The sequence below is a fragment of the Battus philenor genome, unplaced genomic scaffold, assembly GCF_028537555.1.
Source record: "Battus philenor isolate CCGP_79_NKW_IND1 unplaced genomic scaffold, ilBatPhil1.0.hap1 SCAF_5, whole genome shotgun sequence".
NCBI lineage: Eukaryota > Metazoa > Arthropoda > Insecta > Lepidoptera > Papilionidae > Battus > Battus philenor.
This window is the reverse complement of record NW_027181715.1, coordinates 16749715-16772250: the sequence shown is the minus strand read 5'-3', so window position 1 is coordinate 16772250 and position 22536 is coordinate 16749715. Positions and strand designations below refer to the sequence as shown.

General features: G+C 36.8%; 1 protein-coding gene across 1 annotated transcript in view; it reads left to right on the top strand.

The window, feature by feature from the left end:
- The window catches only part of Cad96Cb (protocadherin Fat 4-like Cad96Ca), a 39521-nt gene extending 22582 nt beyond the window's left edge, over positions 1-16939 (top strand). Inside the window, exons 2-14 of the mRNA XM_068773088.1 lie at positions 5525-5614; positions 6166-6362; positions 7595-7792; positions 8867-9016; positions 9909-9986; positions 10332-10541; positions 11631-11795; positions 12600-12746; positions 13660-13778; positions 14010-14138; positions 14264-14384; positions 15512-15651; positions 16399-16939. Of these exons, the coding sequence (XP_068629189.1) occupies positions 5525-5614; positions 6166-6362; positions 7595-7792; positions 8867-9016; positions 9909-9986; positions 10332-10541; positions 11631-11795; positions 12600-12746; positions 13660-13778; positions 14010-14138; positions 14264-14384; positions 15512-15651; positions 16399-16939 (2285 nt within the window). The remainder of the gene's footprint in view (positions 1-5524; positions 5615-6165; positions 6363-7594; positions 7793-8866; positions 9017-9908; positions 9987-10331; positions 10542-11630; positions 11796-12599; positions 12747-13659; positions 13779-14009; positions 14139-14263; positions 14385-15511; positions 15652-16398) is intronic.
- The last annotated feature ends 5597 nt before the right edge of the window (positions 16940-22536 follow it).

The window sequence follows — 22536 nt, the reverse complement described above, 5'->3', positions numbered from 1 at the left end:
AAAATTTTGTATCTGTTATGTAAAATATACGTAACATTAAATAAACATAAAATAAACTGTAAATAAAATAACATAAGCAATAATTTTTTTACTTCATAGGTACTTTTATAAATAAATTTTTGATATTATAAGATAGTATGATGTAAGTAAATAGTTATAATCAGTGTGTGTGTTGAGATCCACTTTCGTGGACCATCATTTTCATTTCATGGACCCCCAAATTTTTTATCGCTGACGTAGACCCCTTGCCATTGCCCTTGATAACCTTGTCATAGACCCCTAGGGGTCGACATAGACTACTTTGGGAATAACTGATCCAACATATTAGCTGGATCAAGATTTTTAAAGGATTATCAGCTTGTGCTTAGGTAAATCATCATAGCTAAACCTTCCCCAACATCATTCATTGTGTTAACAATCGTTTATTTATATTGTTTACTTGAGATAATTTATAGAAATATGTCTCAATCTTTTTTGTTCCATGCCCCTCCGTCGGGCACGGTGCACTGAACCCACATCACACAAATATAACACCGGAGGCCCGTGTCACTCTCGACAACCGAGTATTTCTTAAAAACGTAAATAGAAACAAAACTGTGATTGAAATAATTATAGAATAAGTAATAATGTGTAAAAAAAATGTAAAATAAAAACATAAAAAAATAGGTAAAAAGAAAAAGGGAAGAATGATAGACGAACAGAGCAAAAGGGTAAGAAAGAAGAAATAAAAGAAAAAACTAAGTGAAAAAAATAAATTGCCCAAAAAGACCCTGTCCCACCACAAGATAGGCGTACGAGAGGCCCCCAATAGCGGGGGTCATAAAAAAAAACCGAGTATTCCTTTTTCGCAAACTTACACTGCACTTCATTCACAACAATATACACCTACACGGGTATAATCCCTCTTGATGAAAACATCATCGTTGTAACTTGGATACGATCACCCAGAGTAAATTTTTGACCCGCGGACCTCCTATTTCCGAGGATATCAAAGAATCTGCAAAAACCCTGAGCCGGCTAGTAGAGTAACGTCAGTCACATCAAATGCATTTCTAAGTGATATTACAGCTTGGTTCTTAACAATTTTATTCGATTTAATTTTAATATAGCAGATTGAGAATGTTTTTATTATTAATTCTAATTTGTATCGCTAGTGTTTTTTTTTACAATATTTTTTTTTCGCTTTTACTAAACACAGACAGTTGGGAGAGGGTTGCCGCTATTTGATACGGATCTTTATTCTCCCAGCTGCGAGGCACGACAGCGTTTATAATTTATTACCATTTTTCTTACACAATTTTCTCTTATGAGTAAATACAGCTAAGATTTATACATATTAACAATACAATTTGGAAGTTTTACTCAATTATATATTAGTTGGTACATTATTTTATTTTAAGATTGAGAATGTTTACAAAAGCTATCACAAACCTGACTGAGTTTGTTGTGGTCTCTTGAGTTTAATGTGTTTGGAATCCTCGTTATTTTTATATATATCGAATCGACGTACACATCTATAAATCATAATTTCCTAACGCGGGGCCCACACCTTATAGGGGTGACAGTTAGATTTTTAAGGGTGGCAATTCGAAAATAAACTCAACGCGAGTTTAACCCCTTCGCTTTAATATAAAAAATAATTCTGTTTGATAGAGGGGCGTAAGGATTTTAGAAAGGCTAACCTGGGGCATGGCACCTAAAAGGTTGAAACAGGCGTTCATATCCCTTTGTAAAGAGATCGCCAAAAGGGCGATAGAAAGAAATAAAACAAACAGAGTATAAAAAGATAAATAGATTAAAAACGTAAATAGAAACAAAACTGTGATAGAAATAATTGTAGAATAAGTAATGTGTAAAAAACATGTAAAATAAAAATGTAAATCAAAAAATGTAAAAAGAAAGAGGGAAGAATGATAGACGAACAGAGCAAAGGGGTAAGAAAGAAGAAATGTGGTATAAAAGAATGGAATGAAAGATCATGTGAAGATTGGAAGCAGAGAACGGAAATAAAAAAAAAACTAAGTGAAAAAAAAAATTGCTCTAAAAAGACCCTGTCCCACCACAAGATAGGGGTACGAGAGACCCCCAATAGCGGGGGTCATAAAAAAAAAGGTTGAAACATACTGTTCTAGAGCATTCATCCTGTATTGTTCTAGAAAGTGCTAATTATAAGCCGCCGTGGTCATCCTTATAGTTTTATATAATCTCTTCCTATTTACCAGTGAAAGGGAAGGTGGAGTCATCCAACATTGACTATTAATGACATGGAGTCACGAAAGGCAAATTAGCCGAGCGAAAGCCGACCTCATAGGCCACGGGAAAGCATCAAAAACGTTTACCAGCTCATAGCGTTGTATTGCGGCTCAAATCGTTCATATCCTGTTTCCATTGACCATCATTGTATGGCGATGAAACTGACATTTTATTATATTAACTCTTTGTCTCCGCATTACCCATCATAATGGATACAGCTATTAACCTAAACTCTTTTTAGGAATAGCTCCAAACTCTAGGGGAGTGCCCATCTATCTTCTCTAGCATGTAGACAGGGATTTCGCTGCTTTTTTTCACAATGGCCTCTCTTACAACCCTTAACTTGGGTTCACAGGACGGTTTTGCTTAATCATTTATTCGCATTATTTTTATCTTCTCTCTCTTTTTATGTCCTTATTAATATCTCTCACTCATTCTTACTTTATCCGTCAGATTATTTTCTATTCCTTTCCATTTCTTTACCTATCATACCTTGCTTCTTATCTTTCACCGTTTTGACGCCAATGCCTGTGGAATATAGATTTTAAAAATAGAAATACGATGATAACAAACCAATAAAAGCTACAGGGCATCTGTTTTAAACAAAATAGTAACTGAATCTTGGACCACGCGCAGCGAGTATAATGTAAAACCGCGTGGAATTCACTATTAAATAAATAATTAGTGGTTTTTGCATACAACAAAACAAACTGCAGACAACAAGGCGCTTTGTTTCATATGCTATCACGTGATCAGTGACAGACTGTTCGCTCTAATTAACGCCACAGATCATTCCGCGTGGGATGCTGGGAGCCCGTCGCTGTCATTGACGCCGGCAACTGGGTCAAAGGTTACATTTAAATAAAGCCTTCCACACCGTTTTACTAATGGAAAATGATACCTGAAACTTCTCCTCTGTGGTTATTACCTAAAAATAATTTCAACAAAAATCTGCAACAAAAACTTGTAAGAATGTTCTTGCAATTTATAATAAGAAAGCTAAAAACTCCTGGATAGTATTTCCCAAAGTGGGGTCCACGCCCCGCACAGGAGCTGTTTGAAAGGACTCGACAAGAGTTAAGAGCAAGATTTCGGTGCCAAATATAACATTGAAATATAGTTCTATAAAATAATTGCGATAAATAATTAATAGGTATAATATTGTTTGACGGCATGCTTTTGTGAGGAAGAAATCTAATTGCAATCAATCTATTGCTACTGTGTCCATCTAGATCAGAGTTCCCCAAACTTTTTTGTGTCGTAGACCCCTTGCCATGTTTTTCCGTGTTGGTTAGGCCCCCTGATTTTGGTTACTTGTAAATTTCTAACTGTAGTGAACTTTAGTGTATGTTCAAAATGTATTGCGACCACAAAGCGAATACCAACATCTTACAACTTGCACAATTTTATAAACATATATAATATTTTTTTTCTTCATAGGTACTTTTACAAATAATGTAAATGTTTTGATATTATAAGATAGTATGATATAATTAAATAGGTACTATCAGTGTATGTGTTGAGATCCACTATCGTGGACCCTCATTTTCATTTCATGGACCCACAAATTTTTTTTTGCTAACGTAGACCCCTTGCAGGTTGTCATAGACGCGTAGGGGTCGATATAGACCACTTTGGGAATCACTGATCTAAATTTTTAATTGAATTTGGATTTAGTGCTGTAAATGATTTACTGGTAACAAAAAGAAATCAACTATCGAATTAACAACCTAATATAAAACCTCTGTGCAGAAAGCATCAAGCGCAATGGCCTCTCTAACTTGAAATATTAAAATATGTAAGACAAATGTTTATTAGTAGAACATTTCATTCCCAAGCTTTAATATCATTAAAAATATTTTACATATACTAGGATATTTTCAAAAGATTTTGTTAAATGAAATCTTTAAATTTATAGGAGAAATAAAAAAAATTGTAACATCTATATTTCGTCTTAAAATGTTAAAGAATCTTCATAAACCTTAGTATAATATTCAAGAGGTTTAAGTTGATCGACACATCGTGGAAATTGGTTTGTTGGCTTACTTACATGGTTTATATTATAATGTACACGAGAAAAATTTAAATTAAATTTCATTTATAAGAGCAACTGTTGGCTTTCTGGCCGACTCTTAAATAAGCGTTCTGAGCTAGTTGTAGCTTATTGCTTATTGTGTTAAAATAATCGACAATTCAAAAATTCGAAAAAATTTTTTATCCTTTTCTTGATAATGTATCATAGATATACATCAGAATCAAAAAAAAATAGTGGCATCAATTTTGAACGCAAAGTAATCATTTGTATGTTAATGTTTAGGAAATTTCTTATTTTCTTATAGGAAATTTATTATTTCTTATTATATTTTCGAACGCTTGTTTAGTTTTTTATGTTGGAATCCTTGGGTCTTAAAAGTCAAGTTGTAAAAAATTAATGTAATATTAAAAAAAATCTGCCAAGTTAAGGGTTAAAAGAATAAAGTGTTCACTCTAAATACGTTATATTACTTTTTTTTCTTTAAAAATGTGACCGACCAATAATCTCCGGCGTCCTCTAGGGACCTCTTTATAAAACAAATGACTAGAATTTCGTAACCAAATCATTATTACTTAGATTTTATGTTGTCTGTGGTCTTATTTATATTATTAGTTTACTTTCTATCTTTTTAATCTCCCCTCCATATTAGGGGACTTCCCCCTAGCGGTGACCAGTGTTCCCGCGACACACCTGCCGTTCAATTAACTGAATTGCCAAAATCAAACTTGTGTATAATTACAAAGATAACAATAACGTAAGCTATGCGTCCCGATATTGCATCACTAAAGGATTTAGCGATGAAATTTTTTTTAAGTTTTCCATTGACACTTATACGGAGAACTAGCTGTACCAGCGACTTCATCGGCAAAAAATTTAATCAAAATATACTTAGTTAATAACTTTTTGTGTTTAAGAACTTTTCCTTAAATAAAAGTAGCTTAAGTTACTTCTTATTAAATCAGCTACCTGCCAGTATAAGTCCTGTGTAAGTCGGTCTAGCCATTTCAGAGAATAGCCGGAACAAACAGACAGAAAAAAATTGAATTGAGAATATATTATGGATCTTATTTGTCAATTATTTGTCGGTTGCATCAAGAAAGTATTTCACACAACAACTGATCAACGTATTCCCAGACATCTCAATTGTATTTGAGGGATATTCTTTGATATTGTTTTGCATAAATCATAAAAACTTCGTGTAGTGATGAACATTACTAGAGCTTTCGTTGCTTGCAGCGGTGCAGGACAGCCGTTGCTATCTCATGAACGGAGGCGCCGTGGAGAGCTTCTTCATCAGCGAAGACACGCCTGTTGGGAGCGTCATTAGTGAGTTCTACTTTGTTCCTATTCTTTAAGTATCCTGTGTCCTTTAACAAGTCAATTATTTTACCTATACAACCTTCGCATTTGCACTAGAGTTTGCATTTCTTGTAAAATCATTCTTTTCATTAAATCACGAAACTGTGATTCTAATTACCTCATTATTATTTTGGGCATGCGCGAGAAATATTTAAAACATCATCTGGAAGTATTGGTGACGTGGTTTTATGAGATTTGTTTTCGTTAAAACCCTTCTCAGTTGTCGTCAATATTTTGTCAGAAAAATTAACCAATATTATGTATAAATGTATGTTATATCACAGTCTTCTTTTTGTTGGTGCTAAGTGAAGCTTATTCGAAAGTATATATAGGCGGACACTGCAAGGCCTGGTCTGCGCTAAAGATATCGCAGTGTGGTATTATGGTAGACAGAGGACGCTGCTGCCCACGATCTGGAAATTTCTTTTGATTATTATACAGATACTCAAAGAGTTTGTTAATCTACTGCTGCGTTCTAGAAGTTTCTGCTACTAGTTCATCCAGGTGTATGTTTTCAGGTACACTGAGCGTGAATGGCGACCCCGGCGCACTGGGCGACATCGCGCTGTCGCTGCAGGAGCGTGACGCGGGGCTGGCCATCGCGCCCGGCTCCAAGAACCTGACCCTGGCGCGTGCTCTCGACCGGGAGGAGCGCCTTGGCCCTGCCAGCCTCTATGTCAACGTGCGCTGCGAGCGACGACGGACCACTGACCCCGTTAGTTTTCCTTTTTCATCTTCACCATTTTAAAAATGTTATATATATATATATATATACATATATAGCAACTACTTTTGTACCAAACAAAATTAAAACAGACTTGGTGTAATATTTGAAAAATTTGTGTATATTGATCCTTCGATCCAAATTACAATTCTTAGCGATATTGCAAATAACCTGTGGGTAACAGGCGAGGAACTTATACACTTTTATTATTACAATTGGTTTAATAATTGAAATTTAACTAATAATAATTCTCCTGTCAGCCCTCCGGGCCGCACTAGATACCCTTTGTCATTGGTCGCCATCTTGAATTTCTAAAAAAATTTTCCATTTATTTTTCCAAAGTGCCTATATGTATATATTTTGTCGTCTATATTACATTTTCTGTTCTTTGATAAACAAGGCTGCATTTTGTCACTAGAAAAGGATCCATACCGTCATAGTTAGGTAAGTCCTAACACTAGAGGATGCGTCTGTACTTCTTATATTTTTGCTTACAAATCAATAATCATTGTTCGCCGGCTGTAACTTCTATTTAGTAAAAATAATTTCACAGTGACCAGTTAAATGTGTACTGATAGTTTATTCACTTGTACGTCGTGGGAATAATGCCAGAATAGCTCACTTTGACGTGCATATATCGTTCACCTTAAAGGTTGAAAAGTTCGAAACGCGCCCTGCACTAAGAAGAGCCCACAACACAACATTCTTAAAACAGTTGTATCCTAACCTTTTTCTTAAAATAAATACATTTAAAAAACTTTTAAGTTAAACGGTTTTTTGATACCCATATTGTGGTGGCTGTGGAAAAATATGTACCTAGTCCGCCATTTTGGAACGGCGTCCATCTTGAATTTTAAATTTTGACATAATCATCGTGTTTTACTAGTGTAGCCCTTTCATTTGATACCAATTTTAGGGGGGGTTAAGGAAAAATATATAATCCGCCATTTTGTATCGGCGGCCATCTTAGATTTATAATGTTATTGATTTTATTATATTGTATTGTCATCTAAATTAAATGTGTGTACCAAATTTCAGATCAATCTGACAACGGGAAAGTGCTAAAATTTTAGTTTCTAATTTTGACCCAAATAAATTCCGTACGGGTCGTACTAAATAAAATCGTTTAATAAAAATCCTTAACTATATACAATTCTTTGTTCGAGGTTATAGAGAGACATTACGGTTTATTAATTAACATACTGTGACGTAACAATTCACAGAGCTTCATAATCCCGGTGTCGGTGCGCGTGTGGGACGTCAACGACAACGCGCCTGCTTGGCGCGGGGCTCCGTACTCCGCGAGGGTGTCGGAGCTGGCTGCCCCGGGCACGCGCGTGCTGCCCGCGCCTGCCGTCGACGCTGATCAGCCGGGGCCGCACGCGACCGTCCACTACTCCGTGCTGCCCGGCCCAAACAGCGTGAGTCCACAACATCCCCCCATCTTACCTGCATTTAATAGTAAGCTGTTGGCACTCCCGCGCTCCTCCCCCCTCTACATCATTAGAAGTCCAGTTCTTCCTAGAGATAAAATCGAGAATAGAAACCGAGTAGGTCTTGTGGTCCAAAAGTTATTCTTCTTTTCAGCCGATAGACGCCCCTGCAAGCCATAGGCCTCCCCCAAAAATCACAAAGATGACCGGTCTTCCTCTGCTCGCATCCAGCGACTTCCTTCACTCGCGAACCTTACGGCCCCAACGTGTATCGGTTACACGAACGATATGCCACGCCCACTGCCATTTCATACGAGCAGTTCTTCAAAGTGACGTCAGTGACCGTTCTTCTGCTGATCTCATTTCTGCTTCGATCTTGAAGCGAAAATCCGTGCATAGCTCCCTCCATTGCTGTTTGGGTGATCTCGAACCTTCTTATCTGGTCCACCGTAAGCGACCACGTCTCGGAGCCGTCAAGTCATCACCGGCAATACACGCTGATAGAAGACCTTTGTCCTCAGGCATTGCCGAATCATAACTTTGTTTTGCCATATCCATTCAGTTTATCTATTCTTACGTTTATTACATCTTAATATATATAAATCTCGTGTCACAATGTTTATACTCAATGGACTTCTAAACCACTTAACCGATTATAATAAAATTCGCACACCATGTGCAGTTCGATCTAACTTGAGAGATAGGATAGTTTAAATCTCAAATTATAGTCGCAATTTTAATTTATTGCTAATTATTGTCTGTTATTATTTGACAGTCACAATTATCTGTTAACTCCAAATGATTCTAACAGATGTCGATACCTTTCGACTGGGTTGAGTAAGTAATCAATAGATGGCGCTGCTATGGTAAATCTACGAACGTGTCATATAAGCTACATTTTAACAGCATAATTACCAAGTGTTGTTGACGCTATAAAATTAATTAAATTTATTTTGTAGTGAACGAAATACCGTATAATTCAATTATTTCCACTTTTTAAATTTTCACAGCAACGCGTGGCCGGGTCAGCTAGTATGTTAATAAATCTCTCAAAATCCACAGGAGTACATCGGTTTCGCGAATGAGCTAGACAGTATGCTGGTGGTGAAGAAACCGCTGGACTATGAAAGCGTGAGGAACTTCACGGTTCGTTTGCGGGCACAGGACCAGGGAGTGCCGCCGCGGTACAACGACACCGAGCTCTACATTGAGGTGACCAGGAACATTATTTTTATTTATTTACTGCAGCGAACTCCTAGCCAAAACTCTTACGCAAAAATCTCATGGGCTTCCTCAAAGACCTAGATACAGACTGTTACATTGTTATCTGTTTTACCAATTTTATTTTTAAATTTTCTAAAAAAGTATTACACAAATAATTACATGCTAGCTTTGAAATATTTTACAAAACAATGTATGTCTTAAATAGGGACACTATGTATTATGTGATAAAATTAAATTTGAAATAAATGAACGGTAGGTGACAAGTGTGAATAGATATTTTCTAGGCAAGCATGTGTCATGGCGACACACAGGTCAAAGGCTTCGTCCAAGCCTAAAAAAAGTATAAAATTGAAATTGTCAAAAATAATCTTTTAACTAGAACTAAACAAATTCAAAAAGTATCTATAATAATTATCCAATGATTGCCACCGTTGAAATTCATACCTTATTATTATTGCTTAAATACCTGTGAACAGCAACTAGTAACGCCATCTTTTATTCACCACACACAACATTAAGATCAACTACATACTCATATACTGTCATGAAACTATGTTTACCTTCGTGGCTTTTTAGATTTCGCAGATTGAAGGCGGTAGAGCAAAGATGGCACTTGCCATAAACCCCCCTTTAGTAACTTAGTTAACCAACTTAATATACCTTGTATTCAAATATGGGCGATCGCAGCCTCATTATGGCGAATAGTAGCGCCATCTTGAAACTACGTCTGAAAACTTTTGTTATAAGAAACATGTATAAAAAACGTAATTGTATATGGTATTGTAAATGTATATTCCTTGTATCATATTGAAAGCAATGACTTATATGTGATCAATGAGAAACTGACCATGAAAATGGACTAAAAATGCTTCATATCCAGGTGCTGGACGCAGACGACCAAAACCCCAAGTTCACTCACGACCACTACACGGCCGTGTTACCTGAGGACGCCAAAGAGGTACGCAGTCTTCTTAGCTTAATCAGTTGACCTTTATTCCTATGCGCTCTTGGCAGGGCGGGCGTGGCCAAATGGGTCATTGCTCTGCCTAAATCTTCATCACTTCCTCATCAAGGAATATTCATCAAGCAAACATGGTCGAGCATTAAACCTCGAGCCCGTCAGAAACCTGGAAAACAAGATATTCCTTAGCTTCGTCTTTCTTGCACATAACTTGACTAAGGAGACGCGATATTTGTCTTTGAGCTCCTAGAGAAAGCAGACGTTAGAACAGAACTAGGTTGTAATTCCCCCTCTTTTATCGTTTTACCCGTTTAGAAATCTGTAACATGGTTCCACTTTCAGGGTACTGTGCTGGAGACGATGCCGGGTGCGATATCGGCCGCGGATCAAGACGTGGGCATCAGGGCGCCGCTGCAGTACTCGCTAGGGGGCGCTGGTGGTGCGGGGAGCGCCGGGGCTCGGCCGCTGGTGACCGTCGACCGCGACACGGGCCGCGTGGTCGCCACAGCGCTCTTACTTGACGTAGACCTGCCTGTCACCGTCGTTATCAAGGTCAAGAGAAATTCAAAGCGTCGTATTTATCTATTTATGATATCCACTTAAGTTAATTCACAGTAATCACTTGTATGAGTCGTGAGAAGAATCCCAGATGCCAATTTGATGGACACCAGGATTAAATTTTGCTTTATAGGATCGTTCAGCTTATAATAAGGCCACAAGGGTTATAAACATTTGAAGATCACAACGCACTCTGTTTGTTAACACGGTATTTCTTTTTGTCTTTTTAGTTTTTTTAAATTTGTTTGATTAACTTTTTAAATTTGAGGCGTAATAAATAATTACAATAACAGAAGACATTATAAAGTAGCTTGTTTATAAGGTGGTTGTATATAAAAGAATTACAAATTTTATGTTCAAGCTTATCTTCGATGAAGGTTTTGGTTTAATCTTTATTAAGTTCTACTATAGTAGTCTTTAGAATGAAATTTTTAACTTAATATTTTAGCAAATTATTCTGTGATCTTTTTTTAGAGAAGTAAAGGTAAAATGTTTGATTTTGCCCAGCGTATTATTATTTTGTTAAAAAAATCTTAATGAGGATTTTTTCGAAATTAACTAGTAAAGCTAAAATGTATTAGAACATTGTTTCCCATCGTGAGGCCCATAACCCGCAAGGGGGAAATTCGAAAATGAAGTCTACACGAGTTTAACCCTTTGGCATAATATTAGTAATATATATTTTGAATAGGGGGACGTATGAGTTTCAGAAAGGCAGGACATGGCACAAAAAAGTTTGTGAAAGTTGTGTATTAGATAATCATCTACGAATGTGGCTTATACAAATACCATAAAAATAGGATTGAGAGATGTATATAATCGAAATCAACTACTTAGTTGTAGTCCGATCATATTTTAGCAGTGAGATGTTCACTGGCTATTGGCCTGCACCAAAGATTTCCAACAGGACCTATAGACAGCGGCCTGCACCTGCGTCTTCCGATGGCCTTGACAATTACTTCATGGTACCATCCTCATTCGTTTCACCGTCGCTCTGTCGCTCTGGCAGCGACGTATTTATATCTTAGCAGTAGAAATGACCATTGCAGTTATTGACGTTATAAGTACAATGTGGTTGGGCAGGCCACGCAAGTGGACAACCCTGACCGATACGCGCTGGCCGCGCTGGAGGTGTCCCGTGCGAGCGCGCGTCGTGTTCGCTTCCTCCGGCGCGCGTTCAGCACCCGCGTGCGCGAGGACACGGCCCCCGGCGCCATGCTGCTCGCGCTGCACACCGCGCCGCCACAGGTACCCCACAGGTTCCTACCTCCTACCTCTATAATTCAAAAATAGATTTGTGAGGTAATATTGATAGAAACCTCTCGTTTATTCTGAATCCAATGTTTAATGAAATAACATAGTCACAATATTACTATTGACTAATTGTTATCAGGCAGAAGGATTGTCTTGTTAATAATATATTAAATGCAGAATGTAAACGAACGTTGTCATACAGAGAAAAGGTGGTGAAGTGTCAATGTGTGTATGAATGACGTATGATCGAGAAATGTTAAGATGTCTGTGTGGGAGTTATATGTTTATGTGCGGCGATGCCACATAGGCATTTAATAAACACCACCATCTTTAATAATATAAAATAATCACCTGAGGGAGTGAAAATTTGTGAAATGCGTACTTATGCACCTTCCACATGGCGAAGAGTATATTTTTATCAAATCTCTAGTTTCTAAGCCTTCTAGCTCCAGATATATCATGATTAATCAGTACATAGGTGAAAATCTCATATATAGATAATGGTACTATTAAACTGCGTCTTCTTATAGTATTGGGCTATAAAATTTATAGTTATACTAGCAGCATTGCTTCCCTCAAGAAATATGATGGAACTCCTCGCATCTTCTTGCGATATTGTTAAGAGGTAATAAAATTAACTAAGGTTCTCTAGAGGCGACTGCGAGCTGGTATAGTTAAGATTGCGGGGAAGTCCCAGAATGCGAGCAGCGTCAGACTTGTCATGGTGGCGATCTGTCTGGTATAATTATTATTAAATAAAGAGTGAGTGGAAATATTACCTGGTGAAAATGTTTTCAGACTCCGCTACAGTTCTACGTGTCGGACAAGAGCTTCCTGGATAAGTTCGCCATCAACAGCGCCGGGGAGGTGCTGCTGAGGAAGTCGCTTGACTACGAGACGACCGACTCCTATCACTACCAGGTCATGGTGACGGATGGAGTCAGCGTGAGTCGACTTAATCTCATCACAGAGAAGATGTTATACCTCATGTAGAGATAATTATTGTAGTAGTACTGCCACAAGTTATTCTATGAATGTAATAATCACAATTTATTCGTTAAATTAATATGTTTAACGAAAATAAAAATTTAAAATCGCACGACTGATAAATGCAAGAAGACTCAATAACCATTACATTTTATGTAATGTTTCCGAAACTAAACAGTTTTCCTATTGTTTTTCCATGAAAACTTTGAAACAGTTATAAAAGGTTAATGAATTCTGCAATGTTTATCTCAAACTGTAAAGTGGAGATTAATTAAGTATCTAAGAAAAGAGAGATTTTTTAATATTTAATGGAATCAGGCGTTACCTCGCGGAAGTCCATCCTAAGTAAGAAAAGGACAAATATTTAGTCACTTCCGCACATGCAGTGGTAGTCGTGCAACAAAGTGCACCGCTCGCCAGCCCCCTTATAAATGCGTATGCGGCATACAATGCGAATCACACAACCGCCACCGTCAAACTACTCAACACGTGTTTCACCCCTCCACGGGGCATTTTCAGGAGTTATGTTACACCGATTAGTGCCAAACAAAGAGTCTTGAAAGTCTAGAAATTTTCAATAAAAGGCAATTTTCGGACAAGAGCTAAGTCAGGGCACAAGTTTGGTTTTTTGTGGGACATCTCTTGAAACTCATTCATCGCCACTGCTAAGGTGGAGGTAAATTTTTAATTAAAACGATTTTTAACAAAGCATTTGATAGACCTTCAAACTTAAAGATCGCGAAGTTTAAACTAGCGAACTTGCTCGATGGCGGTTTTTATTGTTAAGCGACTGAAAAACTATGTCCATATATAAAACAAGGAGATGAAATTAAAAAGATTTTTAGTTTATGAACCGATAATTTTGTTACAGAACGACACAGCGTCCGTGAACATCACGGTGTTGAACGTGAACGAGTGGGAGCCGCGCTTCCGTTACCCCCACTATGAGTTCAGGGTGGACGCGCAGGCCGCCGCGAACACAAATGCCGTGTATGTTTTTTTTTTTTTAAATATTCACCTTAAAAGTCAATAACTTACCCAAACAATAAATGATAAAATATTGTTTATGATAAAATAAAGAAATCAAATTATCTCTTCAATTGTCGCGTGATATGACATAAAAATAAATAAAATTTAAAGAGTACTTATTCGTATTTACTATAGAGCTGTTTTACACATGGTATACCAAAAAATATATGTTAAGTATTTCTTTATTTTCAGTGCGGGTGAGGAGGGTGACAGAGAGGGCGGCACGGAGGGCAGAGAGGACGTGCTCGTCGGCCGGCTGGACGTGCACGACGGCGACCGAGCTGACACTGTGACGCTCACGCTGCGGGGTCCTGACGCACCGTAAGCACACTACTATATCTCCTTCTCTTGTTTTCTACCGCTATCTCTTCATTATTCTCTCGTGTAATAATAAAAACGAAGTTGTAATAAGAGATCATGTTGTAACGAGATTGGTTTATGTCGAGGTTGCTGTACATCAGTGAGACGGGCGAGCTGTTCCTGCGTCGCGGTGCTCTGGCGGCGCTGAACGCGTCGGCGCTTCACGTGGTGGCTACCGCTGTAGACTCCGGCAGTCCCCCGCGACAGGTGCCTCTTGAAACACCTCCACCTTTCATTTAGCAGCATTAGGTTTTACAGCTAATTCTTGTAACTTGACCCCAAGGATAGGAGTCGGGAAGGCTACGATATACACTCCTGTTGTTCTCTTTCTCAATTTTTGACCCCTATGAGAAGTAATTTTTTTTATAAATTACTTCTCGGTCTTTGACTACCAACTCGCTTATTGGAAAGCTACAATTTAATTCGTTCAGTCGGTCTCTGACCTTGAAGAGACCTGGAATAAAGTCGCCGGCAGATCGTTCTATACATGGGCTATGTGGACCAAACACGTCAAAACAAAACGCATAGTATTTCAAAGGGAACTCCATCAAGAGTGTTAGTTGGCTGACATCTTACTCTTTATTTGAAACGGGGATGGTGTGATAAGGTTGTTTTGTTTCCCCGCTCATTCCCAAAATAAATCCTGTAAAAAATTAAAAGACTCGCTACTCGCCAACTTCTCATTACACATTAGAAGTCGACCTGCACTCCGTTATACCGGATCAAGAGCTTTCAACGCTAGACTACAACTGACTTAACCTGCGATGTTTCTTTTCAATATTTTTATGTCTTATAATTTTATTAATTAGTTTTCCTAATATTTTTTAATTACATATTTTTTCTAAAATAAAAGTAGTCTAAGTTACTCCGTATTACATCAGCTACCAGCCAGTATAAGTTCCGTCAAAATCGGTGCACTGCACTCCGGTATACCGGATCAAGAGCTTCCAAGGATAGACTACTACAGGCTTAACCTGCGACGTTTCTTCTTCAATATTTTTATATGTCTTATAATTAGTTTATCTAGTATCTTTTAATTAAAGATTTTTTTCTAAAATAAAAGTAGCCTAAGTTACTCCTTATTACATCAGCTACCAACCAGTATAAGTTCCGCCAAAATCGGTGCAGCTATATTAGAGATAAGCCGGAACAGACAGACATAATTTAACATTACAAACAGACAGTCAATTTTTATTTATTTGTATAGATAAGAAATCAGGGGAATCAATGTATCTCTTAAATATTTTAAAAAGGTTGTAAAAGATCAACTAATAATACATGGAAGAGTAAATATATATATATATATATATCTGTAACGGCGGCTGTACGCGCAGACGTCAGTACCGGTGACCGTGCACGTGGTGGGTGCGGGGGGAGGTCGTGCTGCGCGCGCCGGCGTGCTGGGCGGGTTCGCGGCTGCGCTTGCGCTGCTGGTGCTGCTCGTGCTGGCATTGCTCGGTTACATCTGTCGCGCGTGAGTCTTCCCACTATATCTATAATCCTCATGGTCCTCATGAGCTCATTTGCCATCAATTAATGTATACTACACCCTGAAGATAACGTAATTAACATATAATCCTATAAAAAATGCGTATTCAAAATTCGAAATAAATTATCCTCGTAAACTTACTGCTGTTACAAATTATTGATCTCTTGAATACGATATAAATGAATTTAATCTATTGATCACTTTAAACAGGTTGATTTAACCCTTTCCACTCCAATGTCGAGTGTCACTCGACACTGATTTTGTTCCACAAGCTCCACTGTCGAGTGATACTCGACTTGGTGTAATACTTCTTTTTGCGGAAAATTTTAAAACAGGAAAGATTTTTGTTACTAAAATGTTCGAATCACGAATGAATGAAACATATTCTAGAATCGCAAGATACTATAATTCAATTAAATTTTATCGATGCTACATAACAGCCTTGGAGTGGAAAGGGTTAAAATTGGTGTAACAACTTTAAAGGAATTTTGATCTATTTCCAATGTGTCTATGTCAGATCTTCAGGAGGAGATAGTAAACAAAATTTTAATCGTAGCGATCCGAATTTTTACAACGTTTCTTCTTACTATCCTATAATTACGTCAATTAAGAGTAAAAATGAGCTATATATTCGCCATTTTAAAACTTAAACAATTCATACTGTACATAAGTAACATTACAATGTCTCTTGAATTGGCGGACTTAAATAACTTCCTATTGTTGCTGATACAGAAGACGACGAAGCAAACCTGGAGCTTCGGCAGTAGTGCTGCCGCCGGAGAAGGTTGCAGGCGTCGGTAACGTCGGGGGAAGTCCCGCGCTCGTTGCTAGCGGGGCTGTTGCAGGTGGAGGTGCAGCGACGGGAGGTGGATCAGGGTCGCTGCTTAGCGTGTCTGCAGGCGCCAGCACCATCATCGCCGGCTCCACGGCCAGCCTGGAGCGAACCGACCCCCAAAATGGTCGGTACTTCATTAGTGTTATGAGAAATTTAGTTTTCAACACTCTTCATGATAAACTCATTTGTCATCATCAATTCAACCATAAGATCAATCAACCACTGCTGGACATAGGCCTCTCTAACAGATTTCCAATGAGACCAGAAGCGGCCGGTGTCCAGAATTTTTCAAAGTTACCAAGCCCGTTTATTTATCGCGTGGGCGGACATACGCTGGCGCTTCCCGGTCTGTGGTCGACTCCAGAACATCACCAACTTGCTAACCCACGCTATGCAATAAACTCATACGCTAACTCCTATTTTCTCCCAACTTTCTAATAAGCTAATACACTCGACGAATGGAACAGGAGGTGGAAGGTGGGACGGCTTCAGTTACGAAGATAGTTTTCATGGCATGAGAACAGATCTCATATCTCAGGATACCACCACGCTTTTTGCAATATGCAAATATTATAATAAAAGATGAAATGAAAATAAAAAAAATTAAGAACAGGCAAAGAAATAAACATAACTGTGATATAGAAAGAATTGTAAAAGAAAGCATAAATATAAATAAAAAATGTATTAAAAGTGTGATATTGTAAGAAATGTGGCGAAAGATTGAATGCGATGCGTAGAAGTTATGTAAATAAAAGCAATAGGAATAAAGTAAAATGTGAAGGAAGGAAAAAGATAGATATTGTGACGGACGAAAGAAAATAAATAAAACTGTACTGGAAAACTTAGAATCGAAGTCCCTGTCGCAAAACATAATAGCGGAATAAGAGGTCCACAAAAGTATAGGCAAGAAAAAAAAATCTTTGTCGATGATTTGACGGCATCCAGAACTAACTATATTTCATTATTCTTTGAAAATTGTGTATTCACTTTTGATTAATTACATCGCCGTCATTTCCACTGATGAACATAGACTTCCTTCAGAAATTATCATTAGATACTGGTTAGAAGAGACCTGGGTTTGATTATTTTTACGAGTTAATTTTAGATTAGTATAGTCTTCATGCTCTTGAACAGGTGCGACAGTAGGCAGGCAGGGTCACCGGTTCCCGGCCAAGAGTAAGGTGGCGCCAGCGCCTCCGGTGGCGGTTCCGACGCCTGCGCTGATGAGCGACCACCTCGGCGCGCGTGGTACAGGACGCTCCGGCGTGGCCTGGCCCAGCTCCACCATACCCGCGCGGGTGAAGAAACTCAGCTGGGACGACGCACAGGTAAGTCTTCATCGTTGCTTTAATAGTCATGTGATCTTCGCAGACAGTTGTCCCTGAACATCTATCCCTTGTAAACCTTGCTAATTCTCTTCAACTATCTTATATTTACTGGTTATTGAGCTTATACATAAATAAGTTTTTTTTATTCACTCATTTAAATTATAAGGACATCAATAACGTATCTTTAAACCTTAAGTTGGCTGGCTAAGAATACAGAGAGGCATACAATTTGTGAGCCGTATCTTTTTGGGGTATAAGAAGAAAAAGAAGTTCGTATATACTACCTAGGGGTATATCAATTTTTCCTAAAAAACATTTTGCTCCAAATTTATGTACATGACTTCGCGAAGGCAGCCAGGATGGGGTCCGCACCTCGGCCCGACCGCCTAGTAGTCCTCGCTTCGCATACTACACCACGTTTCTACCTTCCTGGTATGACCTACTTTCGTATGCACATCTTCTGTCTTGGTGCATCGAACTGGTTTTTTATTTTCATTGTTCGTCGACAAATCTGTTTCCGGAACTCATCTATACGAACCTGTAACAGCTCTTAAGGCTAAGAGATCCCGATTACCACGATAACATTAATTTTTCATGTCCCACTAACTAATGATTTTTTTAATGTCCCCCGCTTTTGGGAGCCTCTCGTACCCGCTATCTAGTTTGGGACAGGGACTTTATTTACACATCATTTTTTCATAGATTGATTGATTGATTTCATAGATTGACATGATATCTTTATTCGACACTCACTTTCATACTTCTCAATTTCTTTTATTCTTTCCTTTTATCCTTCACAATATCTTGCAATTTATGTTCTTTCATTCCTTCTTGCTTTCATCGCCTTCCTTTCCTCATCTTTTTTACTCTTAGGTGGCTAGGTACATTTTTATTTTCCAATCTTTATCTTTATTTTTTGATATCACAGATTTGTTTGGATTTGAATTTTTTAATACATTGCTAGACTTGTCTTATATTCTATTATTATTTGAAAAGTTCGTTTACATTTGCATTTATTTCATTTAGGTTCCAGTTTTTCTGTTTGGTTTTGCTCCTTTTGATAGCATCATTTACCACCCTGCAAGCAAACGATAGGAATGATGGGCGAACTAATGATTTATTAGTAGAACATTCTGGAATTTGATACCCGTACGCTGGTGCGTTGACTACAGTCAGTACTGTTCACAGGGCGACGCGGAACGGGCGGAAGTGAATGAGGCCACCAACTCCACCGTAGCGGAGCACATGAACCTCACTGTGTACTTCTGATTCAACACCTGGCAACACTCAACTGAAGATATCATAAACTAAACATCATATTTGAACAGATGAGATACATCGTCGTTGCCCAAGGTTGCTCGAATATTATTCAACATGCGGATGGTTGAGATTCAGCACAATATATTTAAAAATATATCGAATTGACTATAAAAATGTGTTCAAATGCGCTGCAAATAGATTTAAGTTCATTTTTATTCAACCATGCCAACTCTATATTTAAAGTAACAAGATAAATATTCAGTGGATTTTTCTAGTGTCGATAGTGTTACATTGGTCTATATATTATAATAAATTTGTATATAAATAGACTATGACTATAGTAAAATATTAAAAATAACTGCAAACTAACAGTGCATTTGACTTCAACTGGTCAATGGGAACACGGTTTTCTCAGGGGCGTGTCTTAACTCAAATGCACTGTAATTATTAATATAACCAAATATGACAGAAACTTTTACCAAATGTATGCGACGCGTCGCGTGTTAAGGTTTTATACGAGAGGTTTATACGTGATATATTAAGTAATATACCAGATGTAAATAATGTCATTTCTGATAGTAATACTATTGAAAAAAGTAGTTAAATTCTTTTTAGTTTTGCATTAATTTATAATACCTAAAAAATATTATTTTTAAGTAATAGCAAGAACTGTGATGAGATAGGGTCAAAAAATTGAATGTTAGGTTCATATTTTAAACTGGCAAGAACAATGGTAAGGAATTGGATCCTGGAATGATTTTCGCGTGTTTTGACAATGTAAGCATTTTTGTGAGAATGCTTTACAAAATGAGCTTATACCAAACTTAAAAAATTTTGGTACGAAACTTTTTTATATGGTTTTTATATTATATAAATAAGTTATTTTATTGTTATATAGATAATTTTATAATGAGTAAGCAAAAGCTGTCCAGTTTTTAAAATTACGTTTCGTAACATTTGAATCTTGTTTATATTTAAGTATATAAACAAAGTGTAATATATTTCTACTGTGTGCTCTTCTTTTTATTCAGCTCTCATTTATTTGTAAATACATGTATAATTTCTACATCTCGTAAAAGAGATTCATACAATATTTTAAAAGTTGAGTGCCTTACATTTAAAATTGTAGCAACAACTCCAATTTGCTATTGTAAATGCGAAGGTATGCAATTGTTAAGAGCTAGTAATATTTTTTAAAATTGTTATTAAAGTTTTTGTTATGTAAATTTGTTTTATTTTCATATATACCTTTCTCCATATTTTGCTACGTTATTAGATGTTTTTTTTTAATTTATTTCTGTCTAAATTTATCAAAAAGTTTTATTGCAAACCGTGTTTATTGCGTGGCTACATACTTAATCCTGGCTGGATAGTTGTCAATGCGTGTAGAGATATATGAGAGACAAAGAGACGAAAAAAAGCAGAGAAAAGTAAAAAAAAAATATTTCGACTGAAAATTAAAACGGACAGGTTTTTTTACCTTACTTATCGCCACAGTAGCAAAACACTAGTTTTTTAACCTAATTCCGATCACCTATATAAAGTGATCACTCTGAAATTTTATTATATTAATATATTTAGAATATTGGAATGTGACAGGTAATTGGTTTCTGGCAGTAATTAATTTTAATACGTAGTAATTACATGTTTTTACGATATCATTACGTTAACTATGATTTTTGGTTAGGATGTACCATATATTAGTTAATAGCAAATTAACTGTATTATATACATACATTTAAGCCTCTAAAACTTTTACACCTATAACCAATCGCTCTGTTCTTTGGAGGATAAAGCAAGAATGTAAAAAGATAATTAAAGAACCAACACGGGTCGCGAGAAGGTACTTTTTTATGAGTATTTTTATGAGTTCTCATGACTGACAAGGGGAGGAAAAACAGCGGAACAAAACGTATTTTTACAAAGACGTAGTTGATGAGAGCTACTGCATATCCTATTTCTGACCATATACCATATAAAATGTTTGTATATTCTACTATATTCATGGTAAAATCTTTACCTCTGGTGCTACTAGACTATGGGACGCATTGCCAGAAGAATTAAAATAAGAAAATTCGTTGCAAGTATTTAAAGAAAGAACACTTAACTTCTAAAATTAAAATGTACAATATTGACAATCATTTTTATCATATTCTTATATGTATAATAGATAAAACAATCAGACCAAATACCTGACCACCTAAACTGGTGAACTGATGCTTAAAGTATAACAAAAAAAATGTCTTCGCATTCTTATTCGCCATGGTTACTGTATTCATGATCAAAATTAATGTCACATGCAATTAAATATATTTCAGGATTGTCCTGACATCACCAAAACCATGTCGAGCCTAGTGTTTACATGTGAAGCTTTAAAGAGACGCTCTCTCCGTCGACCTTGTCATGAAAGTTGTTCTTACGCAATGCACTCTCTCGCGGACACCAAAATACGTGACGTCACGCGCAGCCTGCACTAAAGCAGCTATGAAATCCGTTTAAAAGCACACATAGAAAGCTGGGAGTTTATTTTGCCACCTATGGGGTCAAAGTTTTTGCCACCCGTATTCGGAACCATTAAGAAATGAATATTTTTAATTAAATTTAAAACCGCTTATTTAACAAACTAAAAAATTCTTTAGCGTTTTTAAAGTGAATATTAGAATTTTTCTTTAGGCTTTTTTATAGTTTTAATTAGTAAAAACTACCTATTTTATACAGAATTTTCTCTCATGACTCATGTGGTTCAAGCCTAAATCCGGCCCGTCATATATATATTTATATATATGTATGTCTATATAAAATAAAATGCATCGACTCATGTGTTACTACGTACAGAACTCGAAGCAGTCTCGACCAAGACGATGAAGTTGATTTAAATCGAATATTTTTGAGAAACGCGTCGAAATTTTCATAAAAATTGTATTAGGTGATAGTTTATAGGTGTAAAAATGTTTAAAGGATGAATGAGTGCTCGTTTATTGTAAAATTATGTAATATACACTGTATTCAAAAACTAATAGTTTCAGAAATAATAATGTAATGATAATATAAACAAAAAGCATTTAGACAAATTCAGATAACTATTATTACATCATAAAACCCATCATTCTGCACTTACAATAAATTTGAACGAGTTTCAATATAATTAAAGAGGAAAATATGATAAAAAAAGTAATTTTATTAGTTCGTTGCACGCATATACAGTTGAAACTGTGCGTGTGCATCCGAGAATGTCTGTTTTAAATGCAACGAAACGTATTGGGAGGTAAAAAGTGCTTTCTCTTATAAAATTTACAATCTTATGAAGTTTTTAAAATCAGGTGCGTTTTATAATGATTAAAACAGATGAAAGTCGTTTTAATACGCTGTTAATATAAATAAAACTAAAAATCTGCGATAATTTTTGCAATGCACATAAAAATAGTGAAAGTTGCATTTGGTATTGTA